This window comes from Aotus nancymaae, unplaced genomic scaffold, assembly GCF_030222135.1.
Source record: "Aotus nancymaae isolate 86718 unplaced genomic scaffold, 86718_ANA_hifiasm-v0.15.2.pri h1tg000019l, whole genome shotgun sequence".
Taxonomy (NCBI): domain Eukaryota; kingdom Metazoa; phylum Chordata; class Mammalia; order Primates; family Aotidae; genus Aotus; species Aotus nancymaae.
In genome coordinates this window covers 38,200,239-38,213,695 of record NW_026988431.1, presented here as the reverse complement: position 1 = coordinate 38,213,695, position 13,457 = coordinate 38,200,239, and the positions used below count along the sequence as shown (strand labels likewise).

General features: G+C 36.4%; 1 protein-coding gene across 1 annotated transcript in view; it reads left to right on the top strand.

Annotated features, from left to right (window-relative positions):
* The window catches only part of SLC9A9 (solute carrier family 9 member A9), a 581,824-nt gene that overhangs the window by 144,437 nt on the left and 423,930 nt on the right, over nt 1–13,457 (top strand). Inside the window, exon 5 of the mRNA XM_012437089.3 lies at nt 6,688–6,803. Within this exon, the coding sequence (XP_012292512.2) occupies nt 6,688–6,803 (116 nt within the window). The remainder of the gene's footprint in view (nt 1–6,687; nt 6,804–13,457) is intronic.

Sequence of the window (13,457 nt, the reverse complement as noted above, 5' to 3'; positions counted from 1 at the left end):
TACACGTCCGTTTATAGGCTCTCTGCAATGAGAAGCCCATTATGTGCTGTCGTCTCTCTCTGGCAGTCAAGCTATGCGGTTAGTCCCTTTCACAGGGTTCCTGTTTGTACCAGAACAGTTCAGCAGAGCCAAAGTTACAAGTTGTAGCTCAGCATTTCACATTATTCTTCATTTTCTCAAATGTAGTCAGTACAGTAAGTAACAAACATCACAAAGCAAATAGCTCATTTTGGGGAAACCACATTTTAAGAGAATTTACAGGTTAAAAATCAACAATTTCTTCTTGTCATTTCAGATAGCTCGGGTTTTGCCAATTCTTCCAGAAGCTTGGGTTTGCTCAGTCACCACAGTGTTCCCAGCAGGCGTTCTACTGTGACAGGGCACCACTGAGTTCAATGCCATGTTTTGCAATTGGTGCACTCTCCCTCTCCCAGATGCACAGATTCTCTTTATCCATGCTATACTACTGCTGCCAGGAGATCGAGGAGGGGTGGCATTGGCATTTCAAGACTGTTTCCTACCCTTCTCAGTACCTCTTTTAGCTATATGAAATCAAAACAGGTACTGTGATGCAAACCAGGTAGTGCTCACCTGATATTTGGTTCTTATGAAGGTGCTCTTTTTGTGTAGAAAGTTGATAACTTGATATCCTTGTGGGGGCTACAATCACTGGAACCTTCTGGTCTGCCATCTTTCTCTACCTCTATCTCAAAACATAAAGCCTTTTAGAACAGGAATTATGTTGTTATTATTTGTTGAATGAATGAGTTAATGTGTAAATTAAAGAATTCATGAATGAATGAATTTCACTAGGGGAACTTCTCAGTCCTATCCAGCCTATCACAGTTTATGAGTTCTTCTGAGCGGGATTGCCCTTGAATGCATGCTTCAGAAAAAAGAAAACATGAGATTGAAACTATCCATAAAATCTGAACATATAAACAGGGAAAGATATTTTCCCAAAGGACACATGGGTGTAGAATTCAGAAATCTAGATGCAGATCACAACTTTCATATTGATTCCAGTACATGCAGGTCCTGGGTTTCCCCACTGCAGAGCAAGCTCCACATCATGGCCTATTTCACATGTTTTTGCAGTCAGGGATGTGGCTTTTCTGAGTTAATGGGATGGATCCACACAGCTTCGTCTCCACACTGACAACTTCCTTTGCTTATCCCTAACAATTCAAAAAACTGTCTTTTCTGCTAATCTATTCATAAGTTAGTGAAGGCTATTTTTAAAAAAGAAGAGGGAGGAGGAGGAGGATCCTTTTTTAAAAAATGCAGAGATTAAGGTAGCATATTTTAAAATCATCCACATGATTAAAACTTCTGGAAGTTTTTATGTTGAAACATTTTTACAACATAGCTTTAAGTGTAGGGCTTTAATAGTGTGAAACCAGCTCATGAAATCTAAAATCAGTGTGTGCGTCATAACTCTCAATCAAGTGAGTATGTTGAGCATTTTCCCAAATTGCCTTGTATGCAATGCCTTCTATTAGAATAAAATTCGTAGCTGCCATCCTGTGAGTCTCTACTCCTTGAGGGCAGGTCATGAATTTCTATCTGTATATGCTCTATGGCACCAGAACTCTGTTTTTCAAAGGATATTACTAATTGGATATTTGTTGATATCAATGTTATTAATGATTTTACTTTATATGAGACAGTTTCTGCTTCTGTCCACCCCTGTAACCCAGTCTGTCACTAACCTCAGAGTGACAGTGGGAGGACATCTGACTCAGGTTTGCCATCTTCAGGGCATTGTATGTACTAGACTTGACCAGATTCCCTCTCCTATCAAACTGCATCTGTCCTATCCTGAGACATCTGAAATGCCTTCTATGAAGTGCTAAAAAAATATACTCCTCTGTGAGGATATGGTGGCTGGTAATGGGTGGCTTCATTTATTAGCCTCCCAGTTAATGTATTCATAACTACTTGGTTTTTATTAATATTAATGTAGAAACAATAATAATAGCTACCATTTATGAGTGCTTGGCACATTGTAGGTGCACAGTAATTGTCAGCTTACTATAATTAGCACTGATAATGGCCATTGCTATATTAGTAATAATAATAGTTACCATATAAGCTTGAAGTGAACAGGGCTTTTTTATTTTTATTTTTGGTATTATCTCAAGTAAGTGACTGATGGCATATTTATTTTAGGTCAAGGAGTTGATTTGAGGTAAATAAGTAATTTCCTTTCTTTTTTGAACAAGCAAACTGTATGTGGTGTGTGCGTGCGTGTGCGTGTGTGTGTGCACGCATGCACTCATAAAAATGCATGTTTCTCCTGATTTTAAAAGCATTATAGAGTTGGTGGTTAAGTATGTAGGCTTCGGTGTCCAACTGTCTGGATTCAAACTCTGATTTGTCACAAGCAAATTCTGTGACCTTAGGCAAGTTAGTTAACCTCTCTAAGTCTTAATTTTATCATTCATAAAAGGAATAATTATAGTACATAGATCATAGAATTATGAGGATTAAATGACACAATGAATAACTATTGTGTCCATAATAATACTCACTGATGTAAATTGTTCTTTGTTTTTATTATGGCTGTGATTTAAAAGAACTGGAAAAATGCAGAAAAGCAAAAGGAGGAATCATTTAATTCCATTATATAACCACTATTAACAATAACACAGGGCTGTATGCTTCTAACTTTTTCTGTTTATATGTATGCCTAAGTATACTCTATTTTATAAAATTTAGATATAATCATTAAGTTATTTTAATAATTTACTTTTCTGTCCCTAGTATAATTTATTTTATATATCACTTTATAATTTCTGTTATCAATTTACTTTTCTTTGTCTAATATATATTATTATATAGTTTTAATAGTTGCATATTAGTCTGTCATCATATGTATTATATTATTCATTCATTGGACATGTAGATTGCTTTGAAGATTTCATTATTGTAAATAATAGGAATCCTAATCTAAATTCACATCTTTTGGTACATATTTGATTAATTTCTTGGTATAATTTTATAATAAATCATTTAATAAGCCATAGAATATTTTTTAGAATTAATACTTTTGGAATAAACTGCCAGATTGGTTTCCATAAAGACTTTAATTTCATTTCCAGCAATAGTATATGAGGTTCTAGTTTCCATGTAACCCTGCCATACCTAGGTAGTATATACACATAAATGTTTTACATTATCCAATTTAATGGCTTCTGTAGAATATGGAACAAGTCATTTTAATTCTGAGCCTCAGATTCCTAACATGCAAAATTAACTAATGGGTATGGAATTCAGAAATATAATGATAGATCATAAAGTTTATATTGATTCCAGAACCCACTGATATTCAATATTTGAAGTGTAGTTCAAGTGAGAAACGGCCAAGGTGACGTTGGGCTAATGCCAGAAGAGGCTGAAGGGATGAATACGAAGGAGCATTTTTCTGCTAATGCCATGACTGTTCAGAATGTCCCAGTGTTGATCAGAAAGTAGTGCAGATAACAGTCAAAATTTGAATTTCTGATTGTGTCTAATTGCTGTCTATCCTGCTAAACTGTGTGCTCCATGAGAGCAGGGATCTTTGTTTGTTCACGGATATAATTTATGCCTTCAGCACGGAGCATGACACATAGTAGGGGATCAATAAGAAGCACCTTATATAAAAATTAACTCAAGATGGATTAAAGACTTAACTGTAAGACCTAAAACCATAAAAACCCTAGAAGAAAACCTAGGTGATACCATTCAGGACATAGGCATGGGCAAAGACTTCATGACTAAAACACCAAAAGCAATGGCAACAAAAGTCAAAATAGACAAATGGGATCTAATTAAACTGAAGAGCTTCTGCACAGCAAAAGAAATTATCAACAGAGTGAACAGGCAACCTAGAGAATGGGAGAAAATTTTAGCAATCTAGGCATCAGACAAAAGTCGAATATCCAGAATCTACAAGGAACTTAAACAAATTTACAAGAAAAAAACAAGCAATCCCATCAAAAAGTGGGCTATGAACAGACACTTATCAAAAGAAGACATTCATGCAGCGAACAAACATATGAAGAAAAGCCCATCATCACTGGTCATTAGAGAAATGCAAATCAAAACCACAACGAGATACCATCTCACACCAGTTAAAATGGTGATTATTAAATAGTCAGGAAACAACAGATGCTGGAGAGGATGTGGAGAAATAGGAACACTTTTACACTGTTGGTGGGAGTGTAAATTAGTTCAACCATTGTGGAAGACAGTGTGGGGATACCTCAAGCATCTAGAAACAGAAATACAATTTGACCCAGCAATCCCATTACAGGGTATATACCCAAAGGATTATATATCATTCTATAAAGACACATGCTCACGTATGTTTATTGCAGCATGCTTCACAATAGCAAAAACTTGGAAACAACCAAATACCCATCTACGATAGACTGGATAAAGAAATTGTGATACATATATACCATAGAATACGGTGCAGCCATAAAAAAGGATGAGTTCATATCCTTTTTGGATATGGATAAAGCTGGAAACCATCATTCTCAACAAACTAACACAGGAACAGAGAACCAAACACCACATATTCTCACTCATAAGTGGGAGTTGAACAAAGAGAACACATGGACACAGGGAGGGGAACATCACACACTGAGGACTGTTGGAGGTGGGGGACTAGGGGAGGGATAGTATTAGGAGAAATACCTAATGTAGATGACGGGTTGATGGGTGCAGCAAATCACCATGGCATATGTATACCTATGTAACAAACCTGCAGGTTCTGCACATGTATCCCAGAACTTAAAGTGTAATTTTAAAAAAAGAAAGATAAACATTGAAAAAAAGAAGTATCTGTTGAATGAATAACTAAGCTGAATGAAGCTACCCTACACTTGTCAAGAGACTGCATCCAGTAACCAGCAGTGTGCAGTCCGCTGGATAAGTGTGGATGAGCTGTTATGAATGAGGCCTCTTAGACTTGCCTTTTCCCAGCTCCCATGTTGTGTCCCACTGGTAGTCTTTCTCAGATATTTAATACCTTCAACCTGTTAAGATTCAGCCTCCCCTTCTAGAATCCATGATTTGCAAAGGAATGTTGGGGCCCTGTGCACTAAACCATTATGGATTGGCTTAATAGTTCAATTCAGAGGGTAGAATTATTTCTAAGTTCTTTGGGATACTTTATTGCTGTCCTTTCGACTACCTAGAGGAACTACATCATAGGGTGGTTGAGGGTATATTACATGAGATAACATACCATGTAAAATATAGAACTATTGATCTAGGCAACTGTGCGATGATTAAAAGCCCAAGCTTTGGAGCCAGACCTTCTCAATTCAAATCTGGGCTTCACAACTTAATAGCTGTATCACCTTAAGCAAATTAGTTAATCACACTATATTCAGTTTTCTTGCTAAAAAATACAAAAAATAGTACCAGCGATTTGGGGATTTAATGAGTTAAAGCATATGTAGAAGTAAAAATGGTAAGTAAATGTTACCTACTATTTTGATCATTATTGATAGCCTCAATAACTTCACTGAGAATTTGGTATGTGCCAGACACCAAATGTGTATTATCTTAGTTAATCCTTAAAGCAGTTCTGTAGGCTATTACTGTTATCCCTACCTCATGAATATTCAGGTTCGGAAAGTTTTAGTAATGCCTTAAAATCATGTAGATAGTAGGTAGTAGAGCCTGGATTTAAATGCAGCTAGGTGTGAAATATGCTCTCAACAATACTTTTCTTAACATAATTTGAAATATCTGCATTCTTATTGCCATTATAATTTTTAATATCTGATTTTGAGCCTTTTTAGCTATGCCCAAACCTTAGAACTAACTTTAAGTTCATGTTGAGTGTTTAAGCGTCCATCTAATGGTTTGATGGTCTACACTTTCTAAAGACTGACAGTTCTTAAGCTACACTGTCATCCAGTTCACCCACCTCTCTATTTCCTCTACTAGGATCTTAACAAACTCAGTCAGTTAAATAATTAAATACCAGTTTAAAACTATAGGATGGCAAATGATGACCAAAACAGACAATTTGCATGCCATGGTGTGGGGATAATAAGGTTGTAGAATCTTCCCTTGAAAGATCACAGTGCAGCTATTTCAGTATTCATTTTAAACAGTGAGCTGGAGTTATGCATGCTCTAACCTAACAGTGATTCTTTACTCAGCATGAAAGTGTCCTGATATCAGTAGCAGCAGAGACTCATCCATTATAAAGTGACTGGTTGACTGAGTGCCCTGTGATTGACCAATATCCTTCTTATCACAGTGATGGACTTAAAATTTGAACCCTTTTCAGACACCCCCAGCAGACGAAACAAGGAAAACTGAAAAGCAATCCATTTACAGATGTCAGCACGGCTGCTGTGTTTTTGGATATGATTTGCTCTGCCACATTTGACAGATTATTTTTTATATCTTTGAGATTTATCTTGTTTTCATTGGAATACACTATAAAATGTTCTGTTACCTTTTACAAGGTGAATGAATTGTGATATTTAGTAAAATTGTCTTTCATAGCCAAGAGATTCCTGGGTACAGAGAGCTAGCATGGCTGTCAGTTGGCAGGGTGGTGGCAATTTGTGCATGATACTTATTCAGGAAAAACATTAGCATGTAGCCACATGATAGCATGGGTTTACACAGAGTTCATCTGATGTCTGAAGGTCATGTTTTTCTCTTTAACAGGTTAATTATGTATGGTTTTGTGAAGGCTATGATACACGCTGACCAGCTGAAAAATGGAGACTTTCATTTCACTGACTGTTTATTTTTTGGTTCACTGATGTCTGCTACAGATCCAGGTAATGGCTCAAATAATATATTTTCTTCTTTTAAGAATCAAACATTTAAATTGTATGTTTCTCCCAAGACCATCACCTGAGTCCACATAATAATTTATATTCCTCTTCACCTTCAGTTGACATAGCTGTTAGTAATTACAAAAGAAAAGAAGAATATTTTAATAGTGCTAAAAATTGGTTAAAAAGTAATTTTAGTAGTAGGAGAGATCTTTAACGTCATTATAGTTTATTTCTCTAGAATAAGCTTTTCCAACCAGCGGCCCATGGGCTGCATGTGACCCAGGATGGCTTTGAATGCTGGCCAACACAAATTCATAAACTCTCGTAAAACATAATGAGATTTATGCACAGATCTTTTTATTTGCTCATCAGATAGCGTTCGTGTTAGTGTATTTTATGTGTGGCCCAGGAAAATTCTTCTTTCAATGTAGTGCAGGGAAGCCAAAAGATTGGACACCCCTGCTCTAGAACATGTAGCCATTTTGAGTTATCATCCTGAATTTTTCTCCAGTCAATGTAGCTTCTCTTCTTTTGAGATTGTTGTATTAAATTAATGGTTTAAAGATATTTTAAAACATTATTTACTATGGTACTTTTCAAGCACATCAAACATAGGGAGATAGTAAAAAGTATTGGCATACACCTTCAGCAGTTATCAAATACGGGCACTCATCTTGTTTATACCCCTCCACACGCTCTCTCTCTCATCATGACTGGATTACGTTAGAGCAAATTCTAGCCATCATATTATTTTCTTTGTAAATGTTTTGAAAAATGAGAATTGCCATTGTAAGACCTAAAAATATTAATAATCATTCTTTAATAATGTCCAGAATCTGGTCATTGTTTTAATATCCCTGATTGTCTTATTGTCATTATTTTTATAGCAGTTTGTAAAAATCAAGATCCAAACAAGGGCTGCATATTACAATTGATTGATATGATTGTTGAACCTCTTTTTATCTAGAAGTTTCCCTTTTATTTTTTATTTTCTTGTCATTTATTTGTTTTAAAAAAGAGGTACTTTGTCTTGTGGTTGAATCGAATATAGTTCCTTAAAATATTCCTCAGTGCCCTGTATTTCTTATAAACTGATGGTTAGATCCAGAGGTTTAATCAGATTCAGGTTCAACTTTTTGGCACGATTACTTTAAAGGTGGTACTGTGAGCCTTCTATTGCATCACCTCAGGAGGCAATAGTGATTGGTGACTCAGCTCTCAGCCTGATCCATCACATTATTGGATTGCTATTCTAGCAAAGACTACCAGAACACACCTGTAGTTAAACAAGATGGTTTTATTACTCGTTGCAATAAAAGTGGATAACATAGGGAACCATGTTACATCTCAGTGGGTATTAGAAAGGACTTATTATAGGACCTGGGTGTATGTTTGGTTATTTTAGTGAGGGTTTAAGGCATCAGGGCTTTGGTCTGGATTCGATGCTGTCAGGAAGTGGAAATAACGCCAAGACTGGGCATCTTAGTTAAGTCTTATTTAGAAGGAGGAAAGACTTGATTGAGCCTAAAGCTACAATTGGTAAAGAAGCAGTGGTGATTCACAATAGCCAGGATAGGGGGATGTGTGGTCAGTTTTGTGGTTTGGACAATGTTCATTATTTGTGTTTGGACATAATTACATAGTAGTACTCTTTTTGTCTGGGTCCATCATGGTCACAGAATAACCTTGCCTGATGTCATTCTGTGAAGTTGTTTTTGTTCAACAGGAGAATGCCAAGGCCTAGCTAACAGTATCAGACCAACTGTTGAATGTTGGGCTGCTTTTCTCTTTCTTAGGAACATGTAAGAATCTTTCTCAGCTAGAAGCAGTGCCTCACGCTTATAATCCCAACCCTATGGGAGGCCAAGGTGGGAGGATCACTTGAGCCCAGGAGCTCAAGACCAGACTGAACAACGTAGGGAAACCTTATCTCTCCAAAAGATAAAATAAAATACTAGCCTGGTGTGGTGGTGCACACTAGTAGTTCCAGGTATAGCTACTTGGGAGGCTGAGATGGGAGGATCACTTCTCAGGCCAGCACGATTGGCACCACATCGTGACTTGTTATAAATGTAAAATATCAGGCTCAACCACAGACCTAATGCATCAGATGCTAGATTTAACAGTATCCTCAAGAGATTCATATGCACATTAAAGTTTATGAAGCTTTACATTTTAGAGTTGCCCATTTTACCCAATAGCTTTAATATCCATTGATGGTTTTTCCTTAAGCCATATTTATTAGGGGTTACAAAGCTAGTGGTATGCTAATCTAATCCTACCTTTTGCATTTATTAACTGGTGGTACTCTCCTTAATGAAGTAGTTTTCCAGTTCAATTATTTCAGTGCCCAATGGTATAATTTAAACAACAAAAGCAGGGCAAATAATCCATTTTTTTCTCCTTATTTACTAATTTTCAAAGGAATATGTGTGGAACATTCTGCACATGTGACCAATGAGATGAGCTTTTAAAAATGTATCATTATGAGCACATGGATTTTTACATACATGATACGTTTCAGTCTACTCTTGTCATTATATTCTTTGCATGATCAAAATATTCCATTTTTTATAAGTGAGAGCCTCTTCAAGTTTATCCTATATCCTTTTATTATAACCCCAACAGTTTTTGATAGGTTTCCTGCTTTTGGGTAAGACTAGATGTTTCAACCTTACCTTGTATATTTCCTGCACCCTAACTAGGAATTACCCATTTCTCCAAATACCTTAGCTCTTTCTAAGAGGGAAATTTAGCTGAAGACCCTAATCTGGGCACTAAAAGATTGCATTGCTGCTGGATTGGTAATTGTTTTTAGACCTTTTATTAAAAGGAGAAATTATATCACAAATTCATGACATTTTCAGTTAAAATTTAGTATTATAGGAACTTGACTGCCTTGAACTTTTATTTACATTTTTATTTTCTTCTGCCTACTCTTTTTCTTCCTACACATTAATATAATTTATTACTTGCTTAAAACATATTCTCAAAAGCATTATATATACTGTTGCTAAAAATGTAATAACTAAAACTGCTTAAGATTTTATTGTGGTTATTTTTAACCTTTGGATATATCCTGCTAGTGATGTACGGTTAAAAATGACTCCCTTTTTAAAATCACTTGAAATAATTTCTCTGTGTGGTTAAGCCACAAGTCAACATATAATAATGTTCACTTGTTTTATTTTGTTCTTGATTTTTGTTTTAAAATTAGATTATTTATAGGATTCTAAAAAGAAAACCACAGAACAAAATAAGAGAAATCTAGCTTCCCTCCCTGTCTCCTTTACCCTAAATTTTCAGTGATTTTGGTTGGTTTTTGGCTTACCCTTCTATTTTTAAATTTAAGCAAATAAACATGCACACATTCCAGTATATGCTACTATGCACATGGTTCTTCACCTCACTTTTGTTTAGTTAACAATATTTTGAAGATCTCTTTATAGCAACATTTAAGAATCTTTCTCACCTGGGACCGGTGGCCCATGCCTATAATCCCAACCCTATGGGAGGCCAAGGTGGGAGTATCACTTGAGCCTAGGAGTTCAAGACCAGCCTAGACAACATAGGGAAACCCTGTCTCTCCAAAATAAAAAATTAAAAAATAGCCTTGTGTGGTGGAGCACACCAGTAACTTGGGAGGCTGAGCGGGGAGGATCACTTGAGCCCAGAAGGTTGAGGCTGCAGTGAGCTATTATCATGTCACTGCACTGCAGCATGGGTGACAGAGAAAGACCCTGTCTCAAAATAGATAATAATAATAATCTTTCTAATTCTCTTCGGTAGTTGAAGATTACCCCATAGTTTATTCAATCAGTCTTCCATTGATGAAAATTTGGGTTCTTTCTTCTGCAATTATGTATGGCATTGAAATTAATAGCTTTTCACATTTTGACAGTGTTTCTTTGGGAGAAACTTCTAGAAAGAGATAATGGTAAATGCTTTTGTAATTTCCCTAGATGCCAAACTCCTCACCATAAAATTTGTACCATTTTGCGTACATACCAGCAAGGTATGACAATACCTGTTCTTCACAGTCTTGTCAAAACTTGGTGGGGAGGGTTATCCATATGAAAGGTGAGGGTTTATATATCCCTGTAGCATGACTTCGTACTTTTTATTATGAGTATTTCTATTATGAGTAGGATTGTATGTTTGTATTTTTGTATTTTATTATGAGTAAGATTCATATGTTTAGGAGACATGAAATTTTTGGAAAGAAAAATTTTCTATTATGTATATATGTATATATTATATATTTTCTATTTGTAAGATATCCTTTTCCAGTAGAGTCATTAGACATTTCAAGGTTTAGATGCCCTTAATATGTTAGGAATATTAATCTTTTGTCTATAATATAAGTTACAAATAGTTTTCCTGATTTGTCATGTTTTATTTTGCTTACGGAATGAGGGGTGGGGGCAGTTACTAAATGACGAAAGAACATGAAATGAACGTGAGTCTTAAGCTTGGAGCCCATGGTGTAGATTGAAGATCAGAGCTGCACAGTGGTATACAGGGATAGAATGCTCTAGCCTCAGGGTAGAAATGGCCTTGTCACTATGTCATTGCCAGAATATTTCACCCTCATATAGCCCAAGGGAATGCAGAAGTCCCTTGGCAGCTACTGGAAGCGTGAACTCAAGACAATATATTTTCAGCCGATGTAGCTAGTTAAGAATGTTCTCTTCTGCCATACATAGATATTCTAAGATATTCTGCCTTTCAGGGTCAGGTCTCATTTTGTATCGCCTTTGCACAAATCTGCAAGTTCAAAAGCACTGCCACTAACATTCCCTGGTCCCAACACTGAAGGCTGAGTTTGTTGCCTTCTACTGAGTGACTCAGCTAGCTCTAAACACAATTGAGTTGTATTCAAGCCTTTCTCCTTCCGTGGCAGGTGATGCCCCTGAAGTTATGTTTAAATAGCACAGGAAAACCAATTAAAATGGAAAAATAAAACATCCAGGCCTGGCACAGTGGCTCATGACTGTAATCTCAACACTCTGGGAGGCCAAGGCAGGAGGATTGCTTGAGGCCAGGAGTTCTAGATCAGCCTGGAAAACATAGCAAGACCTTTTCTAAAGAAAGAAAAGAAAAGAAAGAGAGAAAGAGAAAGGATGGGAGAGAGGGAGGAGGGAAGGAAGAAGGAAAGAAGAGCAGGAGGAAAGGAGGGAGGGATCCAACCTGGTAAGATGGTTATTTATTTCCATTGTGTAAAACAACTGAGCTGACTGAATTTTTAAAAATACAATATTGGCTCATAACCATAAAGAGCATCCTGAGGCCCAAGTCCACTTTCCAATTTTGGCATGGACCCAGCTGTGCATCTTTGGGCAGCCACTTACCCTCTCGAGATTTTATACATTCTTGGAAGTAGAAGATATTGTTTCTCATTGCTTCCAACTTTTTTTTTTTTTAACAGACAAAACTGACTCTTCATCTGCAAAATAAAAAGTTTTAACTAAAGGTCTAATACCCTTCCAGATCTAACATTCCATGATTTTTATTCTTGTAAGACTGGTTTTTATTTAAAACATGCTTTTATTTTGGAGAAAATAAAAGTCAACCCAAAGACTGCTAACCTTATATTCTGAGGTTCCAACCTCAAATCAACAAATGCTAAAGATGATCTCATAAGGTAGAAACCCACACATGAATAGGAACCCTTAAATTCTCCACTTTTACTGGGAACTAATTGTTATATTAAAACATGCTGAACCCACTCTCTGCTAAATTGGTGCAATTTAAGATCTTCAACAACCTTAAAACACCTAGTTAATCTTAACCCACAATTATTCATTTATTGCCTAAATTATTGTGACTCATTAATTTATGAGATGGAACCTGCTCTCCAGGTCTGATATTTCTTGGCCTTTTAAAATTAATTCTTTCCCATTTAGCCTTAGCTAAATATTAGCTAGGTGTTATTTCTTTTATATTCATTTTTTATGGATATACATTTAGTCTTAAATTCTTCCTTCATGTTTCAGACTCTTAGCCAATTTTTGATTTAGCTCCATTTGGGATTATTTGACTATCATTTGATTCATTTTATTTCCTCTTTTTCTTACTGATGAAGATCTTGCTGATGATGGAAAGGTCATCAGCGACAGAGAGAAATACACAGAGGGCTCAATCAGTGAGCCAGCTCTTCTGGTATGTGCGAAAAACAGAGACTAGGAGGATGGGGAATGGGAGAGAAAAGATAAACAAAACTCAAGAGAGCATAAACCCCAACAACTGGAAATAGATGATTTGTTTAACAGCTCTCATTTTGCAATTGGCCAAAGCTTGTCAAGGAGCTGTCTAGCTTCACACTATCCTCTTGTCTCTTTCACTGTTGTCTTGGGTTCCCATTTGGTAAATTTGACTATCCAAGACAATTTTGATTAGTAAGTCAGAAATATACTTTTATATTGGGTAGGTGAGATAAAGAGGGAGGTATTTAAGGTGTGTAAAGACACGTGGAGATGCCAGCATATCCGTGTGCCTTGATCATACCAGTTTTGTGGCTGCTTCGGGGTATTTGCACTTGTCGCTCCCTCCTCACCTTCTTCAGGTCTATACTCAACCATCGCCTCAGTGAGAGCCTTTCTTGCTCACCCTATCAGATATTGCACCCCTCCCCAAAACACCCCAATCACAGAG